The following is a 27,784-nucleotide window of genomic DNA, read 5'->3' as shown; positions in this document are numbered from 1 at the left end:
TATAAGAAGAGCTGAATCTTTGCACGGACACCAGATCCTCAAGGTAAGTTTCCTATCTCTGTGATAGAACACAAAAATATACTTACTTTAAGATCTTTCTTTGCACGTCTTTGCCCAACTTCTCATGGTTTCTTTACTGTTATATTCTCAAAAACTGTATTTTTCTTCTTTTTTTGACAGATATTCTGCATATTGACAGCAATAATGTCCGCTGTGTACGTGATGGGTATGCTGGGTCTTTTGATGAAGTTGGCCATGCCCATGTGTGCCCCCACAGAATACACCCTTTACGTCGAGAGGCCTGAGTGTAACTTTTGTGTAGCTGTCAACACCACCATCTGCATGGGCTTCTGTTTTTCCAGAGTAAGGGGACATCTTTAAAAAAAAAGTATTATAATTTTATAAGGAATGTTCTGTGCTCACACTCATTCCAAATCTTTAAGACTTTATTCCTACTTGAAATACTTTCCAAGAAAGTATGTCATGCAGGTTTCGAACAACATGACGGATGAATCATTCTTTGAAGTGGGATGTGTGTTCATTAACTAAGAACACTCATAATGTTGTGCAAACGTGGGTTCAAATGATCCTGAAATGAGTTGCTAAATTCGATTCCTCCTTTAGGACAGTAATGTAAAAGAGTTGCTGGGTTCCCGTTTCTTGGTCCAGAGGGGTTGTACTTATGAAGAAGTCGAGTATCGAGCCGCCGTCCTGCCCGGCTGCCCTCCGCATAAAGATCCTCACTTCACGTACCCGGTGGCTCTGAGCTGTCACTGCAGTACCTGTAACACACACAGTGATGAATGTGCACACAAAACCGGTCATTCCGGGATGAGATGTTCCAAACCTATCCGTCATCTATATCCCGACCCGGAGGAGAACAACTTCATACAGCCGTTCTGGGAACAGTACGAGTGACTTCAATGATCTGATAAATAAAAGTATATGCCATTATTTATCAAGGTGAACTGTTGTTTGTTATATAATGCATTGAGTTCACCTTTTCTTTTGAGTTTCCCATCATGTTCAGATGGTGCACAGTCTGCATCTTTAACGTTTTTTTGTTTCATTGGTGTTTGTCAAAAAATCCTGTTAAAAGTTGCCTCTGAACAATCAAACAATCCTTCCCTCAAACTCACATCACGCCAGAGAGATTAATAGTCTGGGAGTTCTTTTACAGCACGGTGATCATGCCAAAAAGTTTAACCGTGAAAAATATGGTGCTGGGATAGTTAAAATACTGCCAGAAGGTAAATTATAGCTTCACCTCTTTTGCATGAATTCCACTCTAGTCAATCATTATATTTCTGAAGGTAATGCCTTTGGGTAGTCCCAGTGTTCTGGGTGTGACAAAACTTGAAATGCAGAATTTCAGTGCGTTTCTATCTAAGATAATGTAAACATGCATTTTTTGATGTTTTGGAAACATGTTTTTCAGAAATGTGAATCAATAACAAGAAGCAATAATACACAAGAGAATTTTTATTTTAATGTGACTGATAGCACACATACATCTTGAATACGTCTATTTGATGTCTGCATTTACATCTAAAAGATGTTTTTTTTGGAACGTTTGCCTATCTTTACTTTCCTCATGCCATATAGACATTTGACATTTAGTCTTTAAGATGTTAATGATTTGGATCGGATGTTAAACTGCTTTTACAAGATAATGTTTTTTTAGATCTTTATCAGACTTCTTTCAGACGTGCATGTGAGGGGTTATGATGTGACAATTCGGAAAGCGGTGCTTGCCTGCTTTAAAAATAAAAAATCTTTAAAAACATTAAGAGAGACCTCACATGGGTTTTGACATCAGTATGATAAGGCCCATTTACCTTCTTTGCACAAACCCCTCTACTAAACCACATTACGTTCGTCATATTTAATTATCTTAAAAGTGGCTTTCACTGTAGTGTGAATGTCCGCTGGGTAAAAGAGAGCTCAGTGATAGATAATGCATATTTAGAGAGTCAAGCAGCTGTGGGTTATTTATATTGCAAGCTCAGTAAGTGAGACTTGTATAAAGTTAACCTAGTGTGCGTTTATTCTAACCAAAGTCCATTCAATGAATTTTTCACAACAGTTTTATAGACCATATCATCATGTTTTATATGTAATTGTGACCAGCTGTTAGTATGACCTCCTTTCCCGGCAGTCAAGCAATTATGAAAGCGGGAAAAGATGTGTAAAGAGGCTTGCCGTCAGAAGAGGTCACTGTAAGTGGTCACATGACTGGAGTTCATTGCAGGACAAAAACTAAATTTGGACATCACAATGTCCTATTCTGCCTCCCAGTGTCATGTAAACGTACTTTCCCTTTCCCATCCCTTATTCTTTCTATAAAACTATTATAAAGCGTATAAAAATAACAGGGATTGTCTTTAGTGGAGAGTTCATCACTTTGGATTAGAATGTGATGATGTCATTGATGTTAATAATTGGATGTGACTCACGGTAGGCGGTCCTTATTACTCAACACACAGCAAATGAAAAGTTATGCAAATAATATTCAGATCTACTTAATGTATTAAGATGTGCAATTATTATCCTTAATTATTTTCTTGTAATGGGTTACTCATGCATACGGGTCGATGGCATGCTTCTCTGCCAGGCTGTTCCATCCGATGCCATAGGGAACAATGGCGTTCTGCTTCAGGATGCACATATGTGACCCTGGACCACAAACCAGTCTTAAGTAGCACAGGAACATTTTTTAGTGAAAGACAAAAATACATTGTATGGGTCAAAATTATCGTTTTTTCTTTTATGGCAAAAATCATAAGGATATTAAGTATAGATCATGTTTGATTAAGATATTTTGTACATTTCCTACATTACATATATAAAAACTTTATTTTTGTAAATGGATGGCATCCCACTGTGCCCTTGATTAACAACTTCAACAAATTTCTCAATATTTCGATGTTTTGCACTCTCAGATTCCTGAGTTTTAAACGGCTGTATCTCAACCAGATATTGTCCCATTCTAACAACTCATGTATCAACAGAAAGCTTATTTATTCAGCTTTCAGATTGTGTAAAAATGTACCTATAAGTCTGGTTTTGTCATCCAGGGTCACATATGATTACGATCAACAAAGTGCATCTTATTATTCAAGCACTTTGCCAATACGTCAACAACCAAAAAGGAGAAGTCCTTCAGGCTATCCGTGACATCAACAAATATGAAAAAAAGCAAAGTGCATTTACTAGAGGCTTGATCATAGGGCCACTTAACAATGCTCTCATGTAGAGCTCTCAGTTCGCCGAAATTTGAACGTTTTCTTACTTAACACATTGTCATCACTTAGTGAAAACTCCCCTTAGTGCTATGAGAGCGGAAGTGAATTAGTTGGCTGGGAAATATGTCATCTCCCCGTGTACATGTACCCCATTACCAACTTTTTTTAGACATTTATTCTTTATTATACCTCGGTTTATATCTCCTTTATTTATAATAATAATAATATTTTTCCTGGGAGGCTTTAAACATCCCAAAGGATTACAGTTAACAAACGACCAAGGTCAAATCTAGCCCAAAACATTATGGAGTCTCCGTACCACTTTTAATGACCTAGCAACCGCACAGCAAACAATGCTACAAACATTCAAAACATCTTAGCAACCGCACAGCAGCGATGCAAGCCGTACCCGACAGTTTTACATATAACAATGCAGGCATTCATTGTACAGTACACGGTGTACAAGTCAATTTTTTTATCTATCATTCATTGAAAACAGCTAGTCTATTGAAAATCAGATCATATTATTTTTGGTCACAATCCAGCCAATTATATAAGAGTGACAAAGATGAGTCAACAGCACAGGAGTCTATGTTGTAAAAATCCAATGCTCTGATTTTATAAAACGTTCAACTATCAAAATGGTGGAATCTGACCGCTCAGCTGTGTTAAACAGGGTTGGTGGGCTGGCATACCTATCACATGTGTCCCAACGTGCCAGAGGAATCTCTGTGTCGCATTCCTTTAGTTAAAACCGGCTAAACTTGAAACCCAAAACTGAGTGAAAAGAAGCCTGCTGGTTTAGCCCAAGACCTCTTTTTGAACAATTCAAGCATTGTTGCATTAAAAAGATCCTTAACACATATTTCCGAACAAGTCTGTGAGCCGTTCTTTCATGAGCTCTCAGATATCATGCTGGTCTCAACTTACCCTTGACTTTAAAAACTGAAATAGAATAGAAGGGAAAACCCAAACTTCTGACCAATATCTGTGGATCACATGATTTGAATCAATGAGCTAAATCTGTCTGTTCCTGATGCATGAGTTAATACACGTTGACAGATTACCACCAGGTGCAGCTGCGACATTTTTATTTTAACACTTCATTGTCATCTTATTTTTAGGCACACAACACAGCTGTTTGCTTAGTTTCGAGTTTCAATCACATTCACTTTTTCTAACTGTATTCATCCAGGAAACACCCGAGGACAAGCAACATTACATGAGAAACTTCTAGAACTGTGTTATGTTCCGTGTTCTACTATATGCAAATATGTAGTAGGAACATGTCTTAAACATGTTGTGCGTCAGGACTTAAAATGTGGTAACAGCCTAGAAACTTGCATTTGTGGTGGGATTTGACCAGTGTTTACATTGTAATGGATAGGACTATCAAAACAAATCATAGCTTCTAGTATCTTCCAATGATGACGCTATAGCTTTTTGTTTTGCCTGAAAATGCCTTAGGAAAATTAACCATGGTTTCACATAAAAGTGAAGCAACCATGTAATCCAAAAGGGTATATTTGAAGAATTTGAAATGAGATAACTCCGTATTTTTAATTTGTAAAAAATCATGTTTTTATTGTGCGTTCACATTAATATCAATCAAACTGCAGTTGGTTTGTTTTGATTTAAAGCCATAATAACAACACAAAACACAGCTAACTAACACAATAAAACACAATAAAACATGAGAACATAACAAAAACATGATTTTCTAAAGAATTTAAAAACGGAGTTATCTCATTTTAGAACCAAACTCTTAATTTATACTGTAGTTGAATAAGGTTAATTTTCATAAAGGGACATCACCGTGCTTTTATTTGGTATTCTTAGATTAGGAGTTGGTCAAATATATGATATGACATATCTGTCACACAGAGTCGTAGTTATATATATATATATATGAGAGTGCAGAAACTGAATTATTGTAAATAAAATGTAGCGTCACTGAACTAAAATATATAGCGTAAGATGACACCGTGACCGAGCCCATGCTTCAGTTTTGACTCTCATGGGCGGTCCCTATAACTCACAAGCCAATGACGTGTGTTTATTTAAATATTGCAAGGTTACATTGGACACGGAAATTTACACCGACCCGGCATCCCCGCCTCCTATTTTAAAGGCGGAAGGAAATTTCCATTGAAGCATTCATTCAAAGTTGTTCGGCGTGGAAAGTTCTCGCACGCTGATATAAATTGAAATACTTGAACACCGAAGAAACATTACTGCTCCTTTCTGAGGTGAGTGTTTACTTCCGAACGAAAACTAGCGTTGTGTTTTAGTAATAATGTACATTTTAAAACGCACCTTAGTAGAAATAGTAATACTATCCAGTAAATAAACAGTCCGGAGATTTATTTTAAATAAACAGTCCGGAGATTTATTTAAAGTGACTCCATGTTTTAACGAGGGTTAAAAAGTGAGTTTTGACTTGAACAGCCTTAAGCTTTATTTGCCGCTTTAAATAACTAGTCAAGCCGTTAGCGGAGTCACATCCGCATATTTAACGTAAGACTGATTAACCGCCTTTTTTGGTTCAAAGTTATTTACACGAAATGTAATATCAACAGCATTGTGTTGTAGACCGCGTTGTGTTGTTAATGCAGAATTTTGCTTGTTGTCGTAAAAAAGTGAAAATACGTGAAAGGTGATTTCTGTGTGTTTCGGTCAAAAAAACTAAACTCTGAAAACCACCTTTGTATTTACAGGGTGTTATATAAAAAGTAGATTTTCGTCTTTAATCCTAATAACAGTGGGTGTGTATAAAGAGGATTGTCTTTGAAACATGTCGGGTCTTGATGCTAGCATGCTACATTTAAGTGAAATTGAATACCAGGAACACTAGCTATCTCTACTCGACAGAGGTTAAAGACTACAAAACCACCAACGAGTCATTTCTGAACCGGAAGTGAGCCGGTTTCTTTGACCTTCTGAGTCAGTGTTTGGGTAGCGGATTAAAGCGGTGTGTAGGAAGGGCTTAATGAAAGTGTAAGTTATGTTTACAGATATATATCTCTAACGTCAATGTGTCTTCCAGGTCTCCGCATTGTCTCTTTTGTTGCTCAAGAACAGACACTAAAATTATCTCTTTTATCACATCTAAGAAGTTTCACAATGTCTCAACAGCAGATCAGGTACTGGAAGTTTTTATATACATTTTTATGTTTTGAAATAGTGCTAAAAATGATTAAAAAAATTTTTTCATTCATTCCTCTAGCCTTCCTGCCAAGCTCATCAATGGGGGCATTGCAGGCATCGTTGGGGTCACTTGTGTGTTCCCTATCGATCTGGCCAAGACCAGACTCCAGAACCAAAGACAAGGCCAGCAAGTCTACAAAAGCATGTAAGCACCATCATGTAACTGTTCGACAGCGTTAAAGTGTTATCTTTATTATTACATGTGACGATGTGAGGAGTGACTTTGGTTTGATAAACTGCCTCGGGTCTGTAGTTAATCCACATGGAATGTATGACAGGCCATCATGCATTTCATTTCATGGGATGCCTGCTATAAGCCTTATAATGATTGGGAATAGACTGGTTTTATATGAATGTACACACTCATCTAGCTTTAGACTTGTATAATGGGGTTTTAGAAGAATTCCTAATGCAAAATGACAGACACTAACCTTTTTTTGTCCTACAGGATTGATTGTCTTGTCAAAACTGTACGATCTGAAGGCTGCTTTGGCATGTACAGAGGTAGGATTGGATCATTTTTCATTTATTCATAATGCCTTGAAAGGTGTATTTACACCCTATATAGATTTATATAGAGATGAGTGTAGTCCCTTTATATGGCATGATGGGTACATCTGAATAGACTTTGGAAACTTGCGTAAGTTGACTGGTGACTGTTCAATTCAGTGCATGGAGACAAAGTTATTTTTACAGTTTAGAATGTGAGGTTACATCCAACCCACTGTGTTCTGTGATGTCTCTCATATAGTTATTTTGGACACATGTGTGAAAAAATGTTTGTTACATCCTCAAAATACTTTGGTATAAAAAGTATGCAATTTTTTATTTGGTTGCTTTGAGATTGAGTACTTCATGCATCATAGGGTTCATTTTCACACATGTGAAAAAAAACATATACTTTGTATACTGTGATGTGCTATATGAGACAAGTTCTCTCGCACTTATGCTTTTTGTTGTCCCAATTACTTACATTATTAACCTCATTTGTAAGTCGCTTTGGATAAAAGCATCTGCTAAATGATAAAATGTAATGTAAATATGACATTTGGTAGATGAGTTGAAAGGACTCAGTTTTGACTGGCACAAGAACCCTTGAAGAGCGTTATCTGTAGTTTGGAGGAGGTCGGAGTCTGTGATTTGTGCCGGGTCTCCGTTTCTGTGAGGAATGCTGTTGTTTGCATCTGTGTTTTTCATGTTACAGACATGGGTCCCCGCTGGGATAGTGAAGGCTAGCCGATAAGGCGCAGCCACGCTGGAGGCAAATCATTTATCATGGTTCTCTCCCACTCTGCTCTTACAAATAGGCACCTATTTTGATATTAACTTGTATATAATTGTTGTTTCATTTTGATTGTTTAGTTTAATTAGACTTGTTTCTTTTGTGGTTGGTTAACTTGTATCCACTTTTCCTCACTGTCTTTGATCTCGACTCATTCGGTACTAACCCATCTTGCTGTGTTCTGTTAACATCTAGACAGACCGGCCTTGTCGTTTATTCATCTCATGCTTTCATTTCTGTTTTTCTTTTTTAAACTATCTGTTTATGTGTTCATGTTCTGTTCTCAATCATTTTTTCAGATGGTGGTATCTTTTATAACATGGTCTGAGTGTTCTTTCTGAAATGTGCCTGCTTTCCTTTTTTCATATCACTATCTACGTTTTGTCATCTGACAATTAATGTACAAGTTAAAACATTTGCTTTTATTCATACAAATATCCCCCTCCATCATCCACCCTGTTGCCACAACGTTATTGTCTTTTAGTTCCATTTTTATCTATTGCAATGGTATGACTAGATATGTTGTATCTGTTGTGATGGTGGTGGGGAATGTCATGTACTGATCTGTGATCAGTTACTGTGTGGATTTTCCTAACCCTCGGTTTGTTTGTCTTTTAGGTGCTGCGGTTAATCTCACATTGGTCACTCCTGAGAAGGCCATCAAACTGGCTGCCAATGACTTTTTCAGATACCACCTTTCCAAAGACGGGTACGTTTCTACATGCTGCTGTGACCCCTAACAACCACAGTTTAAAACCTGTGGTGTGCAGTGTTATTCTGTATGGCTAATCTAAGCCTTGTTGTTGCAGGAGAGGGTTGAATGTGTTTAAAGAGATGTTGGCTGGTTGCAGCGCTGGTATGTGCCAAGTTATCGTCACCACTCCAATGGAGATGCTGAAAATTCAGCTGCAGGATGCTGGGAGACTGGGTAATTTCTTTTTCTTGTGGAAGCAAATACAGTACTTTAAGAGCAGGCATAAAATTTTACTTCCGTAGTGTGACATATTTGACGATGTATTTAACATATATATTTTTCTGATGCCAACAGCTGCAATGCAGAGAAAACCAGGCATCATCCCTTCCACGAGACTGGCAACCACAAACGCGGTGTTGAGTCGGTCCTATAACGTGGTACCCCAAGCTGTTTCTGCCACACAGATCGCAAGACAGTTACTGCATACTGAAGGAATTCAAGGCCTATACAAAGGCCTTGGAGCAACTCTGTTGAGGTAACAAATTGTAAAATAAATTAAAAAAGTACAGTATATTGAATGTAAATGTAAGATACTAATTTGTCCTATTTCCTGTTTTTTTTCAGAGATGTACCGTTCTCGATTGTGTACTTCCCGCTTTTTGCTCACTTGAACAAATTGGGTAAACCCTCCCCTGACGAAACGGCGCCATTTTATTGGTCGTTCATTTCTGGCTGTGCCGCAGGTTCCACAGCTGCTGTGGCCGTAAACCCATGTGATGGTAAGTTGCTTCACTCTCGTCTTTGAGGCCATCTGTGGAAATGCACAAGCTTACTGGTTTTTCCCGTTCCTCTTTTTGCAGTGGTTAAAACCAGACTACAGTCTTTGAACAAAGGCGCCAATGAGGATACGTACACCGGCGTAGTCGACTGTTTCCGGTAACCATTCTTTAGCTTTCAGATCAACGGGTTTCTAAGATCATACATTTTCGTGAAGTGACTCTTAATTTCTTAACGTACTTTATGATGTATACATCTTAATCTATTTCTATTTCATTCCACAGGAAAATCTTGAAGCGAGAGGGACCATCTGCTTTTCTGAAGGGGGCGGGCTGCAGGGCTCTAGTCATGGCGCCGCTGTTCGGCATCGTGCAGGTCATGTACTTCGTCGGCGTGGGAGAGTATATCATGAGCCAGTCGCCCCTGAAGCTAATCTCTGACTGAACACATTTCTAGAGTCACTGTGACTTTGGCAGCTACACAACTGTACATTTATAAAGAAGAGAAACTTTAATCAAGATTGTGAAGTTATGAAAGAGCAGCTTCACAAGGGTTAAGTTCCTATAGGTTTTTCCAGCCTTACCGCACTTCCTCTACTGGCTCGGTTTACTGTTTGGTATGCTTTGGCCAGAATTTGCACATGTCGGTAAGGTCACTTTCGAAGAAGAGCGCTTAAGTTTTCTGAAAGTTTCCCATTAGGAGTGCTGATGTTGCTACGATGACACTACAATCAACTCTGATCAGTTTTTCCATTGGCTTTGTTTTTGTTTATTTCCATGTTTCCTACCTGTTATTTCACTGTCATGATGTTATGACTTTCAGTATCGGCTTCTGGGTGCTTGGAAAGCTTTAAGCATTTATACTTGTTTATATGTGTAATAGTAGTTTTGGCAGATGGCATTAAGGTTATGGACTTACATCAAAATGCACCTGCCCTCTGTTCATTTCAATTCTTGAGTTTATCACCATAAGCCTTGATACCTTTCTATAAGACTAAATTAAATGCATATCATATTTATGCAACATGTATATATTTGCAATTGTTACGTTGCATTTATTTGTATTGTTTGTTGATATGTTACAAGCACGAGTCATTTTGAGCTGTTTGCCTTAAATGGACATGGTATACTTGACTCTTTGTAGGGTAACAGGGACTCAAACACAGATGTTTTAGTGCTCAACTATACAGTATTGACCTTACAAATCTACCCATAATGTGACACTTCAACGCAACATATAGTTTTCATGAAATACTGTGATGCATTGCATTAATAAAACTCATGTAAACAATTTGTGTGAGCTACAAATTTCAGTTTTAATATTTTTCTGGGCTTCTTTATCGCCCGATGACCACATTTTCTCATTTCTAAGCAATATACATGCAACACAATGCTATAAAATGGAATAAAAATTACTTGTCCAATTTGTAAAAATTACGCGAGCAACTATCTGAGTATGAAAACTTGAATGCTAACAGCAACTACAAACCCAAAAGTGCACATTATGATGAGTTTTGTCAGAAAGGCACATAGACAAAACTGATGGGTTCTACTCTTGTGCACCGAATTTAAAAGGAGTTAAAAACAAAGGCAACGGTTACAGAATATTATTATCAGAGGTGTTTAAGTGGAACAGGGTCTTAGTTTTGTAGCAAGAAATTTTAACAAACCAGCAACTAGTTCGTTAAAATTATTACATTACTAAAAAAAGTACTCAATAAGTTAAACAAGCTACACAAAGTGAACATGAGACATTATCATAACCAAACAGTTTGAATAGGAATATGTATTAAACGTTTCATGTTGACTTCATGGGCAGACTATTAGTCGATAGTTTCACTCAAATGTTTTAAAATACTGAACCCATTCCTCGGCGTCATCCAGTATTCAGGCGAAGCTGCGATTTAGAATATCTGAGTCTTCTGACAAAATCACAAACCAACGATAACGTGCGAAAAAAGTGTCAATACCCATGTTCTAAAATCCCCAAATTAGCATAGACAACCTGTTCATGTTCACCCAATAAATACAAGAAATCATTAAAAAATTACATTAAATGCAGATGAACTGAGAGCTTATTTACATCAGTAAGAATATTTGATCCGGACCTGTGAGGAGAGAGTCACACAAAAGCTGGAAAAAATTGAATGTAAACTAGATAGAAGTGTGCCCATATCACCAGAAAAAATGTAAGTTAATATTGTTACAGTAGCAGTAATGGTCCATGCGATCTTAAACGAAGCTTAAAATGAAAGAGAAAAACAAAGACAGAATGCCGTTCACAAAAATGTATCACAAGAGCCACACTGCATTATGGGAGTCGCACCCTGTACCCCTGACTGAATGTGATGGTCTGATGAGGTCAAGAAGGTGGGCTTTGAGAGACAGTCCAAGTGGGCGAGAGGGGAACCGTGAGGTTCCTAAATGACTTCTCTGCTATTCCGGATGGCACAACATAGAACCATGCTGAAGATCATGCCAATGATCTGTCAAAAAAACAGTGAGGGAACATTTAAAACATGTTACAGGAGTCCCACAGGTATTTGAATATTTAGGCCACATTTTATTTCAAAACGAATGTATAAACAACACATTTCTTTAACAGCATCATTTTATGAATGAAAGCATACATTCTAATATTGTTGGCTTTGCAACTGATGTCTTAAATATTTATACTATTTCTACTTATTAAAGCCATTATAATAAGAGTGCACTTAATATACAGAAAATAAATAAAGTACTCAAACACATTACAGTCTGTACTGCTAAATACATGAAATACAAAAGAATCCTCATTAAAGCTACAAAATCACATTGATTTCTTATTTTCTTTTGTTCTTTGATTAACATTAGTGACAGGAGTCAATGCAGCACGATTAAGAACGCGGTCCCTTTAATAAGAGTTAAGAGGTCGGAACTAGGTGCAGTTTGGCGCGTCAACCGCAAGTGGGTGGGACTTAATCCGGAAGTGGGCTGAACAAACCTCCAGGGGATTTTTATTGGTTCATTTAAATTCGTTTGTTGAAGTATTGGTTCATAATCCACAGTTTGTTTAGTATCTTGGGATACTAACAAAAATTAGACTCAGAGAATGCCATAATTCTCAATGTTCACTTTATTGAGGACCCATCATAGCTTCAGACATGCACACAAAAGTATACATTGTCGCAACACACTACGCTTCTTCATACCCTATAACAATGCCCCATACACAATGACTTACTGCCCCCTGCTGGACAAATCTCAATATCCACATACAACAGTTGGTGGCCTGGAATATTAAGTTTTGTATTTTGTATTAAAAATACAAGACTGACCCCTCCCTAAACCTAACCGTAACTCACATGAAAGACATAATATGGTAGCAAAAAAATTTGAACAGCAGTGAATGATCATTTTAATAATTGGTAACATAAATAGAACTGCAGTGGTTTAGAGAAATTGTGGTTTCTGAAATAAAAATAGGCACAATTACTATATTTATATCACTGTTAAGACATTTTCGTTGAGTGTTTATTTGTTGAAACTTGTATTATGCCATGTGCTGGCCGCAACTTCACATTGCATTGAACTTCCGGTGGACTTCAACGTGCTATGCTCATAAAAAACGTTTCGTTTTCGCTTTATTGTAAATTTATTTGTTGCTTTTGTGATCAAACTAAACGTTAAACTACGCTGAAAATGTAATTTCCAATAGTGTTTTCATTACTGTCTCTAACTTTACTGTCTCTAAATTCCAACCTACTTGCGGCTTAAGCTCCTCCCACTTGTAGTTTCTGGCGTTAACTCCTCCCACCTGCCATTCACCGGGCTGCAGCGACCACCACTTGGCCTTATGCTGGTCTAAAATTCGCGTTCATTAAAGACTTTATTTAACTCGTTGTAGACCGTGCTTGCGAAAATAATAGACAAAATGTGTTTTCTGACAACATTTTGTATTTGTTTGTTCATTCAAGCAGGACAGAAAAGTTAAGATACTGGTGCGCTGTCTGACAGATTGTGACGTAGCCTTTAACATTTACACGAGACCGCTGAGAGCACGTGTTCCACAGCCAGAAGCTGTCAATCTATTCTGGGCGCGTCAATACAACCATTTCAAATAGCAGTATAATAGTAGTGAAACTTTTCACGCGCAAATCACCTAAACTAGTTTTGAAGTTGATTTACTTTTCTGCGTAGAAATACTTAGATCGAGTTATAGCAGAATGTCAATTTAAGGATAAAATTACAAAAAGCACGAGATATAAAACAAAGACAAAAATATAAAGAAAAAGATAAATAAATATACATTTGCACACATATACGTCTTTTATAATCTTACCATCACTCCAGCAATGCCAATGCCGACATATCCAATGATGAAGAGCTTGTCAATGAAGAAGTCTTCTATAGCTTTCAAACAATCCTTAACAATAAACAAAACAGCAACAATTAATGATCTTTCATATCTGTTTTTTTAATGTTCCAGTGTTGTGATTTTTTTATTTTAATAAAATTTAATTTCAATAGACTAAAACAATGTATCTGTACGAAGTTGTTTTGTTTCCTTTTCTGGTGTGCTTTGATGATTTAGATCAACTGACAGCGTGAACTTGACAGCACAAGAACAATGTGATCACCTTCCGCAGCCGATCGAGGCGTCTGCTCGCCCACTATAAATAAAAGCCTGGCGCCTTTGTGCCCCTCTGGGCTTATCGGATCAAGTGAGTCATGGGACATCTTGCTACGGTCCGCTTCATTTCTCTCTTACCTTTTCCACCCACCACCCATTTTTACACTGTGGGGAACAACATGGATGCCACCTATAGGGCTGTAACAGAATTGCCCTCTTTTTTAGAATCTAAAATGACTTTTATACGTGTGCATGGGAGACGTTTTCATGACATAGATCTATTTAGTGTATGGAATGAAATACAATTCAGATGATAAAGATATAATGTATTCAAAACAAGATCAAATGTTGCTTTTGTAGATACCCTATCAGAGCTGTCAGCGGTACACAAGGCAGTAGGACGAGTTTCCACGGTCCCACAGCAATCGAGCTGTGAAATGAGAAGAACACAGAACTTTACCACAGTGCCACCACGGCCACAGGTCATTGTGTTTGTAAAATAAATAAATGACCTACCACAATGTGATACATGCTGGTGAGAACAGTTGCGTTTTCATTTTCCATAATAACCTCGTAATAGTTTTGAACATCCACTATGACCTAAAAAACACACAAAAAACGTCCTTCGGCTCATATCACATTATTGTTGTATTACACTAATGACAGGCTGTGTTGTATTTCTGGTTTGTGATATACCTTATCCTTGTTCAGAAAACCAAAAACTCCGGCAGCAACTTCTGCACCAAAGATCAACAGAAGACAAGCGAAGAACTGGACATAACAGAAGAGGTGTTAAATAATCAATAAGATTACTACTAAAAAAGCAAACAATTATAATTGCAACATTATATATTCTTATGTAAATGCACATAATAATAATAACGATTAAAATAAATAATAATGATATAATTACTATAATAATAATAAATAACAATAATCATCATCATTACATTCTGGTAAAACAGTACAATTCATGAGCAAAAAGAGTGTTAAACAGTGACTTGTGAGTGGAATTGCTAAAATGTTGACAGCTTTATTTTGGACTAGATCAGAAAAAGAGCTGTGATGGCATCGTTCAGCATGTGAACATGACGCATGTGTGATTTCTGTGATTTTTTTTCATTTACAGTTCCACATTTCTTACCCACCGATCCAAGAAGACACTGTGACTCTTTCACAGCCCCGGAACATCCAAAGAAGCCCACCAACATCATGACCCCTCCAGCTCCAATCAGGATGTACACCGCTGTCAGGAGAAACAGTACAGTGTCATGTTGTGAAAAATAACTATTTATAGATCCTCACACATCACAGCATGCATTTCGGTACATCACCAGATGATGGCACCATATGAACTGTTGTGTCATATGATGATTATGAGTCATCACATTCATATTCTGCTCATTCTAAATGAGTGCACATACAGGGCATTGTTAGGTGACAAGAAACATTAAAAGCTTTTTTCTTGTACACAGAGCTGGGAAATTTGTTTAGCATTTGAAATTATTAAATGACAATGGCTAAATGTTTTTTATAATGGAAACTCAACCTTACTTAGCAGGACAAAAAGAAAAACTATGAATTGTTGTCTCTCTTGAGTTTTTTTTGTTTTTGGGAAAAAAATTAAGCGCACTATGATAATGAAAAGTATTAAACAATCTTACACAGGAAGTACATTTTTGACACATTAAGCTCCCAAATTATACTGTATCTAGAAAATACTGTATAACAATATTTATCTTATATGAAGAAAAATTTCGATAATGTTATTAAAATTATAACAAATAATATCTTGCATAAAATACTTCTACAATTATTAAATGTTTTAATTACAATTATTGAATAAAGATTTTACCTGGAGTTTCCATCATTCAACTTCACAGGAGAATAAATATTTACAGGAAAAAAATTCAAGCCACTGCAGCTAAATTCAAGCACTTTATTTATAATTTTTTTGTATATTTTTATGTGCAATGTGTCCATGCATTTATGTAACCTATCACTGTTGTCCTTCTGAAACCTTGTATCTCCATATTTTTTTTTTTTTGTCGCCATAAATCATTATTATTAGGCACACTTTGTTTGTCACTGGTTTTTGCAAATATTTAACCCATAAAAGCATTAAAAGTGCTTTGACAACACAATAGGCAATCATTTAAAATGTAAAGTGCTTTTTCCATTTCCTGAAGAACTGCGAATTTGGAGATACAAAAAGACAGCGACGATATGCAACAAGAAACGCCCTAGAGCTACATTCATTTTTATATAAAAATCCTCATTGTCATTTTTTTATAATGGGAATTGTATTGGTTTTACTGGGAATATATAATGATCTCTGTGGGTCTCTGCTGGTAATGTGTTGGGTGGAATTGCTGGGATGTTATTTGATACACGTTTAAAGAATACTATTTTCTGTGTTAACATGCATCAGGAATATATGTCTTGATCGCTCTGAAAGGTTCAAATTCTCCAAATCCTTGACCACAAGTAAAGCCCTCGCAAGCACCACTAATTGTTCTGAAAACACGTTATTCGAAACATTTCAAGCATGTTGTTTAAAAGCAGTTTTATGTTCCCAGGATGTTGAATCCTCCTCTGTGTGATGCATTTGGAGTGTTTCTCTGACCACATCGAGTGGATGTTGGTGGTGTATACGATTAGGCTCTCAGGGCATCGCTGGCTAAGCTTATGGCTGAATGTGTTACGTGTAAACAAAGACTGTTTGTTTCTGCTGAGCTGTGACCTTTGATCCTTCGGTTGTCAGTGATACACGAGTAGACTGGAGAAGCTATTCATACAGTTTTCAACTTCATTATATCTCACTTTCCTGCTCAGACATCTGTATGTGAAACATAGGAAAGTACCAAACATGAAAAGGTGCTTTTGATTTAGCCATCTCGCAGGACCGCTTACAGTTTCGATTCAAAATTAGAATAGACATGTTTCTTTTTTAGTCATCCTCCTGCATAAACCACCATGTACACATTTGTAGAGGAACCGATTGTAGTCAGTGACTACAATCCCACTATATTTTGTATAAACGCTGTATAAGATAAAAGTATTGTTTTTTATTAAACTTTAAAACCATTAGAATTTCTTAAATGGTTTAATCCGTTTTTCTTTTGCCGTTCCTGTGACATCACATCAAATGACATCACATCTTATTTTAGACATTCGTCTTTAGGGAACCTTCACCGTCTTGTTGTCATCTCCTCTTCTGCCCAATTAGCTCACCATGGCAACAACTCGGTCACCCCGGGCAAAGGGTGCTAACAGGGCTGCTTTGCCAGAATCATTCGAGACTGCTGTTGCCAGGTTGGTGTGAACTCCCCGACGAGCATCTATGCTCCCTGTGCACTTTAAGCAAGCTAAGACTGCCATAATGCAAGGAGAAGATAAATAACAGTCAAATCTGCCACACCAGCGTATCTGGTCCCCAAACAATGTTTAAAACGGTAAACTCTTAGAAGGTTTACGTTTCGTTCACGCCAAAAAAGGCGAAGCGTTGCTACGGCTTAACCTTTGTTCTTTCAAGGTTGAGAAAAGACAAGAGCTAAACACACACCGTAATTAATCCCCTGGGGAATAAATAATGCTGTTTTCCTGAGACAAGACAAAGGAGAGTCCTCTGTGAGTTCAGCAAGATGAAAACATCAAGCTGCAACTCCTCCTGACTTCCTAATTGCCAAATGGATGGAAAACAAGCAGTCATCATCGAACATAAACAGCCCTTCAGCTCTCCTTATACAGTATTGTATACTGAACATTTCTAACCAAGCCATGTGTAGACGTGAGGATGGAAACTTTTATATCGTATATATGAAGAGTTTGGTTCCAGAATGAGATAACTCTGTTTTTAAACATTTTTAAAAAATCATGTTTTTTTATTGTGCGTTCCAACTAATATCAATCAGATTGCAGTTGCTTTGTTTTGTTTAAGTCATAATAATAATACAAAGACAGCTAACTAACACAAGAAAAACAAGAAAACATTATTTTTGAAAGAGTTATCTCATTTTGGAAGCAAACTCTTCATATGTTCCCAGCTGAAGCATACTGGCATGAAATGTTGTGTTCTGGTCTTCACATCTCTTCTCACCTCTCAATTTTCTCTTGGTTTTGCTCTGATGTTGTGAGACAAGAAGGAAAGGAAATAATCTACAATTATTCATAGTTGTTCAAATGTTTGTCTATTAAGAGGGTTTCCAAGACCACAGTAAAGTCACGGGAGGACCTGAATATCACTTTATTGAGCAGAAAGACTAAAGAGACCAATTATTATGTGCAAATAAACAACTTAAAACATTGCTTTAGATCCACTGACCTCATCCATTTTTCTCATTCTAAATAAACAGACGTAAGGTAAAAATGACAAGAACAATGAGGTGTATAGGGACAAGTGCACCAACCAGCTCCTGTAGGGATGAATCCTGGGCAGAAGGAGAAATGACCCTCTCTAATCAGTTATGGCCTTTCCTATGAGAATTCAGCTCTAGTCATTAGCCTCGATGCGTTCATTAAGGCTAAAACTCAATATCACATACACCATTACTGAAGTCATTAGGGTCCCGTAATGTATATGGGCGATTTGAGCCCGAAATTGCTTTTGGAGAGCGTTGCAGACTTAATAGATGTCAGTGCTGGGCTTTTGTACAAAGCAGCAAAATATAGTCTCACTCCATCGGTTTCTATCGGCTTTTTATGTTTTGGTGTAAAACATATAGTATTTTACATATATAAATACAAACATATTTAAATACAGTGTTTTGACATTTAATATTTATCATTATCAATAATATATAAATATGTAATGTTTTATACAGTATATTAACATATTTAATATATATATTGTCTAGACAGTAATAATACAATAAAACTTTTTATTTATTTAATTTATATTCATATTGTATTGTATTTTTAAAATAAAACCACCCAACAGTTATTGACTCGTTGTGGAGGTCTATGGGATGTTAAGTTTGCGCCACATAACATCTGTTTATGTTGTTGCCGCTGAAACTAAATAATATGTTGGATAAAATGTATAGATATAGCTTAAAAATATTCAATATATAATGGGATATTTATGCATTTGCAGATAGATAAAAAATATTAAGGCAGTCAAAAAATTACTGATACATCTTTAAATCAGCTTTTCTGATACAAAAAACTCAAAGTTTCTCACTTCTAAGTAAATCAAGTTCAAAGTTTAACCGAGAGTTGGTTGAACCTCCTAACTGAAACGGGCCCATTATTACACCAATATATAAACACAAATATTTTGTATATACAGCCTGCTAAGGATTTTTTATATATAAATGATTATGGTCGTATTTCCTGATGGATAACACAGCTTGATATTATTATATCAATATATAAACCAAAATATATTTCATACACAGTCCATCTAACTTTACAGCTTATTAAATGACTCGAAAGTGTGATCTTTTTCAGCTGTTTTTTCTACTTTGTCACAGAACGGACAGTTTGGAATTCAATAACATGGAAATGTGATTCAATTACATTTTCATTTAGGCATTTGGCAGATGCTTTTATCCAAAGCAACTTCTAAAAGTAGAGAACAAAAAAGTGATTTACCCTAGGAGGTAATATTATAAAAAAGAGCTGCCATACAATGTTTCTACAAATGCCTTCTATTAAATATACAGTGAGTATTCAGGACATTTCTGTCAAGTATTCATCGAAAAGATTTAGTAGCTTTGGCTGTTTTTGAATAGTGCCAGCTGATCACTTTATGTCGGTCATATAAATAGATGCTCTGTTCCTGTCTTAGTGGGCATCTCCTGCTCAAAATAATTGTCCAGACTTTACGTCAACTATATGAAGAGCGTAATTTGTCAGCTGTTTACAACCACAGGGGTTTAACTGATGACTCACCAATGAAGAAGTGTCCAGGTGCATCGCCATCAAGGAGGGAGGTGGTATTACTATCAAACCTCAGCCATAAACCCACGGCCAACACCAGCGCGCCGGACAGCTGCAAACAAGAGCGACAGAAATGAGAAAACGTCAAACTCACCCCTCAGTAAGTCAGATCACAGTTAACAAGAGGAGAACACATCGACTTCTGCGGTTTTAATCTGTTTGTGTGTCATTGATTTGAGAACAGGATCCACTGTTATTTGCCCATCACAGTAAAGGGATAACCTTCACAAAAATAGATCATTGATTGAAATTCAGCAAGATGAAGTGTTTTGCGGTGATGTCTGCAGGAAACCATGTTTGGTCCACATTTATCTTTGGCATTAAGTACCAAACCTAAGAAATGTCTCTTTCTTATAGGTGTTCAAATAGAAAGATGCTGTAAATACAAATGATTATGGAAATACGTACTGTAAATAAAAATACCCAGTTGTCCCATTAAATCAGCATCAGTCGGATGTTGAGAATTCCTTAAATGATGTAACAGTATGAAACTTTCTTCTGTCTTTAGGTCAGAGTTATTTTCTCTTACAAACTGTGTCGTACTGTCAAGTAAGAAACCCAATGTGTCAGATGTGACACATATACTGTCACTTTCAGATGCAGAGAAATTAATTCATGCATTCATGACATCAAGACTAGATTACTGTAATGCACTTCTAGGTGGTTGCCCTGCGGGCCTATTACAAAAACTGCAACTGGTTCAAAACGCGGCAGCTCGAGTTCTTACACGTACAAAAAAGTATGAGCATATAACCCCGGTTCTGTCAACCTTGCACTGGTTACCTATAAAGCATCGCATTAACTTTAAGATCTTGCTTATTACCTATAAAGCCCTACATGGTCTAGCGCCGCAGTATTTAAATGAACTTCTATTGTATTACAGACCTCCACGTACATTACGCTCTAAGGGGTCCTGTCAGTTGGTAATACCTAGAATTTCAAAATCAAGTGCAGGTGGTAGATCGTTTTCTTATCTAGCGCCTAAACTTTGGAATATTCTTCCCTGCACGGTCCGGGAGGCAGACACACTCTGTCAGTTTAAATCTAGACTAAAGACTCATCTTTTTAATCTTGCATACACTACACCTCCATAATATTAATCCTCAGAGGATTTAGGCTGCATTATCTAGATCAACCGGAACCAGGAACACATCCAACAACAAATGATGCACTTGTTGCATCAAAGAGTGCAGAACAGTACTCTACTCTCAGCCAGTCTTGTCTCTTTGTTCCAAGGTTACCGCAGGATGCAGTTCATGCCCAGACCTGATGGCAGAGCTGAGAATGGAAAGCGGTGACCTGACAAGTGCTAAGAGGATAGAGCTGGATAAAGGACGCGACAACTTTGTTTTTCCTACAACATTTCAAATGCTACTAGATTGTTAATGATAATCTTTAATCCTTAATTTTTATATTTTTACTAAGCCTTGTTGTGCAAGCACTGTTGAGCTTGTGCAGAGGCAGCAGCTTTTGCCAGAGGGGAACTGGAATCCCCTGGTTGGGCCTGGGTTCCCCTGAGGTTTTTTTTCTTGATGGGAGTTTTGGGTTCCTCACCACCGTTTGCATATTGTTTTGCACTATCTGCCTGGCCGGGGGGGCTGCTTTAGAATTCATACTTGTATTAAATGTGTCTCATGTACAGCTGCTTTGTAACAATGAAAATTGTAAAAAGCGCTATATAAATAAAGTTGAGTTGAGTTGAGTTGAGATGTCTAATACAAGGTCAGATATTTTATCATGAAGGTCAGAATTTTAATTTTCGAGTACATTTAGTGACCCTATAACTCATACCGTTTGGGATCACTGTAGCTCTTCAACTCCTCATTTCTGTAATGAACAGGCAGGCTGTGCCAGTCTAACAGTCCTGCTGGCATGACCACTATCCCCTGGTGTCATCCCCTGCCCCCTCATGCCAAGGCGATGCCACACCAGGACATACAACTGAACAGGACAACGACCCACTTCTTTTTTAGCCTGCCCTCTCCAAAACAAAGGACTTGCTGTCCAGCACTGAAACCACACTGCAGATAAGAGATGACTGAACCCACTGTGCCCCGCGTTACATTGCTCATACACTAACAGTTTAAGGCAATCTAATGTGACCATTAGCGCAATAACAAAATCACAGTGTAGTGAAGAGTGGGAGGAGCTACATGTGCCCTTTAAAGGATCTCTGTGACTGTTGTTTTGAACAGCAGGCTTACAGCAACATCTTTCAGATGGCTTCATGATTCTTAGAAAAGCATTTTAAAGGTCCAATTTGTGATTTTGGAGAAAATGCGATATAATATACATAACAATGTGTTCAGATGTGTATAAATAACTATTTCTATCTACATACACAGCGGGTTCCCTTAAGTGGAATTCGTCAGGTTTTATTTCTACATTAGCCCTAAACGTACTATGACGTGCTGAACTAAAACGTGACAACATTTTTGTTCTGTAACAGCCACCGTAGGGCATCGGAAGGTAGGGGTGGAGTGTGCCGTTCGTTGCAATTCACAACCCCACCACTAGATGCCTCTAAATTTCATGTACTGGACCTTTAAAGCTCAAGTGTGCAATTTTAATACATTTCTACTTTTATTGTTGCAACTTGTTACCTTTGGCTCTCTATCGCCATCTGTGTTTACAAAAAAAATAACAGGTCGCTTTACTTACATTTCTTTCAAATGACGTCAACCACATTTCCAGCGAAATCGTATCACGAATTATCAATTACAACAAGCTTTTAAATCAGGGTGAGTTAAGGAGACCGATTTTAACCCCGATTTTCTTTTTTTTACTAAAATAAGCATGAATTCTGCGTCATACTTCTGTTTGTCCAACTCCAACGTTTGTGGGGGGAAAAAACACACTTCAGCTTAAATGTGAATATTACAAAGGTCTAGAGAAAATCACAGTTTAGACTATGATAAACTCATGCTTATAAAGCACATGTACTTGTCAATGATCTTTGTTCCATGCTGTTAAATCATCCAATGAATCCTATATAACATTTTACAGCCTTCTTGCTTTTGCATTCAACATTAAACTCTGTTGATCATAAATCCGTCTTCGAAGATACCACAAACCCAATTGCAAAAGGAGGTTTCAAATTCTGTGGGAAAAAAAAGAGTTGAAACACAATGTTAGGACACTTTCAATAGTAAACCAGCCGTTAACCGCCAACTGAAGGCTAAATTTAAAAGGTTTTTATTCCACATGTACAGTTTGCTTCTTTAAAGGAAACAACAACATTACACCATGAGAAATACCAAAGCCACTTATTGTAGATTGTTTATTTGTATTTATGCAAAAGCTAGTTGCAAAGATCACGAAGCATTAATAAAAAAAATCCATTCCTGAACTGCATATTATTTCTTATACTTGAACAATATTAAACGTATTTCTGATCACTGACATAAAAACAGATGCAATATTCATATAAACTACGTTCATTGTGCATATTTGTTTATAGGAAAGATCCGTTTGAAAAATGAAAAAATACAGGTTTGGGACAATGTGGGTGAATGATAACAATCATGTTTGCTAAACGGATCCTTTAAACGTTTGTTATTTTGAGCTCGTGCGTAGGCCTGTAGCAGAAAATGACAGCAGATGACAAACCAAAACAAATGGTGTTTAAAGCCAAAATAAAACAATTTTGAGACAACAATTACAGTTGAAGCATATCTTCCCCACATATATTGCATTTAGCAGATGCATATATCCAAAGAGTGCCTTCTAGCTTAAATATTGCAATTTTAACGAAATCGATTGTATAAATTGTGTAAACATATTTGCATATGTACAGGTTATAACCTGATGAATCATTCTCTGACTAGATTTAAAACACAGCCGATGTTTGTTTCCAGGATTACATAAACTATCCCAAATTTGGCGCTGTTGTTGTCACGCAGGCGGTCAAACCCCGATAGGAATCTGCACCGTTAAAGCATATGCGTTAAAGAAGGAGAACCGTCTGCGAGCCCATAAAGAAACAGGTGCCAAAACGCATCCCAATACTGTACATCTGCGTCCACGCATTTCATTATGTATCAAAGCATGTCGTCGTGACATCATCATGTACGAATCGCCACACTTACCCAAAATATGAAGTTGAAGACGAAGAGTAAGTATTTGACGCATTTCATGCCCCCTTGCAATTTGCTCATCCTGCCTATTGTGTCGGTCCGCGCGTTCTCCGTTTCCACCAAAATGTTTGCGCAGATCTGCAGGCCTGTCTCCGAGAAGTGGGTCAGTAACAATCACGCACAAATCGCAGATGAACCGCCGACAACAACTCGTCGCGTCTTGCGTGTTGTGCAGCGCGCGAGCGAGCGCAGATGAGCCCCGCCTCCAAACCCGTGCAAGACAGGGTGAGCGCGCGCGATGCTTCTCCCGCGTTTTGCCTGGGCTGTGATTTGTTGAGATGCGTGAAAAGATGAGATAGATGATATCATGTATAATAAATGAATACATTTGTTCATAGACGTAATTGCATTAAGAAAGATAACAAAAATAGTCTTCTGTTCAGAATTGCTTTCAAGCGTTATTTTCAAGCACACGGTATCATTTACGACGCCTTCGACATTCATGGTATTCATTATAGTCAAGGTTTGTGTCATTACACAATCCATCAGTCACAATAACGGCCCTGTCGTTGCTGAGAAGAAGCCATTGTCTGCTGGGTTTGAGGTCAAGCTGAGATCATTTTTATCTCATTTGAAGTTACATAATTACAATTTACTATACATATGCAAACCCAAAAGTGTTTGTGTATTTATATGTACTTAAAGTCACCAAGAAACGGAATTTGCCTGCTTTTCCGTATCGTGACGTATATCCGAGTGAAACGGTTTATTAAATTAGAAAAATGTAGGGCGGGGTTTTCTTTTGCTCCTCCCTTTTTGATTGGTTTGTTGTGAGCAGGGGAGGGCTAAACAAAGCTGTCCATTGGACAGTCAATATAGTCCAACCTCTTTTTTGTTGCTGACGTCATGTGGCGAAGAGTTTTTGTTGAGAGGGGGAGATGAGTTTAACGTTTTTGATTTAAGATTAGAAGTGCAAATGAATAAAATAAAATGCTGTGCACGGATGAATCATTTATAATAATCACTGCAGAGTGTAAAATACTTAGAATTTACCTGATTGTTTGCATGGTGAACACAGCTTATGACATTACATAGGCCTACATTAGTTATAGTCTGAAATTAAATGATGACAGAAACTATTTGGGTCTTATAATACATTTCATGTATTAAACACTGGTTTTATAGTTTTTTTTACAGCCTCCCATGTTTTGTTGACTCCCAGAACGCAATGCACAAGTAACAGTCACTTTATAAAACATAAAAAATAGACTTTTTGACTTAAAAGAGTTGTCATATACCAAACAAACAATAAAAAACAGAATATGGCAGGTATGTCCACCACCTGTTTGAAAGGTCATACAAAGCAAGACAAAGGCAATCAAACCTTTTCAAAAGATTTAAGCTAATTTGCACAAATCAAGATTCATACCAGTGATCTGTTTGGCTTTTTCAATGGATGTTAAACTATTATATTTGGTTGTCTCTTGCATGTTGTTTTATGTTGTAAATTCACAGCTCTGGATTTCCTGTTACACTAGGTTGGACAAGGTTTGACAAGATTGAGGGCTTAAACAAACAACTTTCTATGGAGTTGCAATAAAATTATTACAAAAAATAAAAAATAAACTGTGAATACAGATGTGATCAATGTAAACTGTAATTGAGAAAATTGCTCCCTCTAGTGTTACACTTTGTGAAATACGATTACGCTTGGTAGGACAAAAGTAGAAAAATAGTTTTTTCCCAAGAAATTCCCATTACTTGGAAATTGTATGTTTTATTTAAAATTGCATATGATCATAGTCATAGAGAGATTGAAAGATGTAGGTATAGCCTATGTGGTTCTCAACAGGGGGGTCATGGCCCACAAGGGGACCCTAGCTCACTTTCAAGCGGGCCTCAAGATGCTTATATTTTTAAATGAGATAAATAAGCATTAAAATACATATACAAAAACTAAAAATGAAGACAGTTATTATTATTTGTCAATTTTTCGGAATTTTCCATTTAATCTCAAGCTTTAAAATATTTTATTGGGTAGAAATTTTGAGTTTTTGTGAGTGAGACGGCGGTCTTTTAATATTGTTGAAAACAATGGGGGGCCTTGGAGTCAAAAAGGTTGAGAACCCCTGCATTGAACCAACCATTAGGCTTTATTAACATTATGTAACCAAACACTAATACTTAATGTTTTTTTGTCATTTTTATTCAATTTAATGGTTATTTCGTCTTGTTTTAAATCATTGAGGCTCATCTTGAGGCTTCCTTGAAGGTTTGTTGAGGCCATCTAGGGTCCTCTGACATGGTTTGTTATTTATTTTTCATATTATATATATATAATTTTTTTTAGATAGGTATAATAATAGTATAATGAATCTGACTACTTAGAGAGCAAAATGTCATTACAACTTGCCAGCATCTCTTTGAAAGAGTAAATATGCCGGTTAACCACAAGGGGGCGTCAGTTCTTTGTTTTTCTCTGCACGTATTTGAAAACATTTGTGTCTCTAGATTGTAAACTTCTCTTAATGATTGTGTAAGCTTTGTGAAAACCTTTAACCTTTCTGAAAATGTAACGTAATTCCTACATAGTTAACATCTTTACAGTATGACAGTGCAATGCACAGTTCATTGATCTTCTTCGTTGTGAATTAACAAAAAGCTGAGGCTGTCTTGAATCGTCGCTGTAGTTTCTCCACAGGGATCTGTCCTACAAACAATAACAGGCACGCTTGTGTTTTCTATTAGCATGAAAACTCGGTCATACATCACGGCTTGCAATGCTCGAACATTCAGAGCCGTCTGAAATAGGTCGTGACCACAAAGCATCAAGATCCAATAGGAGAAAGTTTAAAATTACCCTCACTATCACAGTATACAAACATGCACCGTCGAAGGACCTCACGGGTGATATATACACTTAACCATCCGGTTTATTATTCCACCCGACGTTTGACCTTTGACCTCCCAGGCATAAGCCCGAGGACTTCAGGCATCCAGACATGACCTCATCATTTGACCGTGCACCTGACCTTTGGCATGTAGTCTCGCTTTGTTTACACAATCAAAGCTGAGGTCGGTCTAACAGACCACAATCCATCTGCTCTTCTAAGGCTTCCACATGGTGCCTAAACAAATTTATTCAAACCGATTGTGACGAAACACCTGTTTGTAGTTGCTCGAATAGTTTTTTAAGGATTTGCACTTTCTGGGCCATTTTTTGGCACCGTGTGGCCCCTGGAAAGTGAAGATCTAATACATTCCAGCGCAGGTCCTTCTCCATGTGTTTTTGCTTTGAGTGTGAGAGGAGCACCATCTGTTTCATTGGCCCAAGAATTTAATAAACTCGCCGGCTTACTTACAGTATCTGATCGACCATCCTAACTATTGTACTTTTTTCCTTTTTTTCTTTGTCAGATGACATCATTGCAGAGTTCCACAATTAAAAGACCATTAAAACATTATCTAACTTCTAAAGGTTTACACTGAGAAGTTATATTCAGGAAAGTTTAATAGCAGACATGTGAAGCTCATTTGCGGGCAAATAACTTCCATCGTTTTTTCATTCAAACGTTTGTTATTGGAGATGTAAAGTTGTCAAAATGATCCTGTTGATATGAAACCAGTTTTATTTTTAGGTCATGAATTGTATCAAGGCTGAACAATAAATCAAAACCAATATAAGCAGTATGCATATTTCAATGTTTTGCAGTAATATCGTGATCTATAGTGCATTTCATAATTTATGTTTTTTTTTCTTTTACTTTTATAATTATGTATTTAGCAAAGGCTTTTATCCAAAGCGACTTACAGATCATTCAAACAAAATGTTTTCTTCTATTTTTCCCTTTATTTTCAATGGGTGCTATACTTCAAAAAAAAAGTTTATTAATGATCAATCATTTTATTAGTATTTTAATTAGTAATGTCTCTGCCTTGTATTCTAGTT

General features: G+C 37.0%; 3 protein-coding genes across 3 annotated transcripts; 2 read left to right on the top strand and 1 right to left on the bottom strand.

Moving 5' to 3' along the window:
- Positions 1–92: 92 nt before the first annotated feature.
- Positions 93–918, top strand: tshba (thyroid stimulating hormone subunit beta a). Its single transcript, XM_056750772.1, has 2 exons — positions 93–363; positions 625–918. Exons 1-2 carry the CDS (start codon positions 205–207, stop codon positions 916–918), a joined length of 453 nt encoding a protein of 150 aa, XP_056606750.1. The 5' UTR covers positions 93–204.
- Positions 919–5,357: 4,439 nt separating this feature from the next.
- slc25a55a (solute carrier family 25 member 55a) lies at positions 5,358–10,497 on the top strand. Its single transcript, XM_056750260.1, has 10 exons — positions 5,358–5,494; positions 6,292–6,388; positions 6,472–6,597; positions 6,901–6,956; positions 8,353–8,443; positions 8,544–8,662; positions 8,783–8,963; positions 9,053–9,207; positions 9,289–9,364; positions 9,490–10,497. The coding sequence occupies exons 2-10, from the start codon at positions 6,369–6,371 to the stop codon at positions 9,647–9,649; spliced, it is 984 nt and encodes a 327-aa protein (XP_056606238.1). The 5' UTR covers positions 5,358–5,494; positions 6,292–6,368; the 3' UTR covers positions 9,650–10,497.
- Positions 10,498–10,801: 304 nt separating this feature from the next.
- Positions 10,802–24,142, bottom strand: tspan2a (tetraspanin 2a). The gene is made up of 8 exons (XM_056750261.1): positions 23,848–24,142; positions 19,712–19,811; positions 14,965–15,062; positions 14,513–14,587; positions 14,333–14,416; positions 14,181–14,246; positions 13,526–13,609; positions 10,802–11,690 (listed from the first exon to the last, which is right to left on the bottom strand). Exons 1-8 carry the CDS (start codon positions 23,914–23,916, stop codon positions 11,625–11,627), a joined length of 642 nt encoding a protein of 213 aa, XP_056606239.1. The 5' UTR covers positions 23,917–24,142; the 3' UTR covers positions 10,802–11,624.
- Between the last annotated feature and the right edge of the window lie 3,642 nt (positions 24,143–27,784).

The sequence above is a fragment of the Triplophysa dalaica genome, chromosome 6 (assembly GCF_015846415.1).
Source record: "Triplophysa dalaica isolate WHDGS20190420 chromosome 6, ASM1584641v1, whole genome shotgun sequence".
NCBI lineage: Eukaryota > Metazoa > Chordata > Actinopteri > Cypriniformes > Nemacheilidae > Triplophysa > Triplophysa dalaica.
The sequence above is the reverse complement of the archived record's forward strand: the minus strand, read 5'-3'. Positions and strand labels throughout refer to the sequence as shown.

Excerpts from the sequence above, each read along its gene's own strand:
- tspan2a (XM_056750261.1), bottom strand. The coding sequence starts at position 23,916 with ATGAGCAAATTGCAAGGGGGCATGAAATGCGTCAAATACTTACTCTTC. Across the intron at positions 19,812-23,847 it reads TCTTCAACTTCATATTTTGG|CTGTCCGGCGCGCTGGTGTT; the intron begins GTAAGTGTGGCG and ends TCTTGTTTGCAG. Across the intron at positions 14,588-14,964 it reads CACAGTGTCTTCTTGGATCG|TTCTTCGCTTGTCTTCTGTT; the intron begins GTGGGTAAGAAA and ends TGTTATGTCCAG.
- slc25a55a (XM_056750260.1), top strand. The coding sequence starts at position 6,369 with ATGTCTCAACAGCAGATCAG. Across the intron at positions 6,598-6,900 it reads CAGCAAGTCTACAAAAGCAT|GATTGATTGTCTTGTCAAAA; the intron begins GTAAGCACCATC and ends TTTGTCCTACAG. Across the intron at positions 8,444-8,543 it reads TACCACCTTTCCAAAGACGG|GAGAGGGTTGAATGTGTTTA; the intron begins GTACGTTTCTAC and ends TTGTTGTTGCAG.
- tshba (XM_056750772.1), top strand. The coding sequence starts at position 205 with ATGTCCGCTGTGTACGTGATGGGTATGCTGGGTCTTTTGATGAAGTTG. Across the intron at positions 364-624 it reads TGGGCTTCTGTTTTTCCAGA|GACAGTAATGTAAAAGAGTT; the intron begins GTAAGGGGACAT and ends TTCCTCCTTTAG.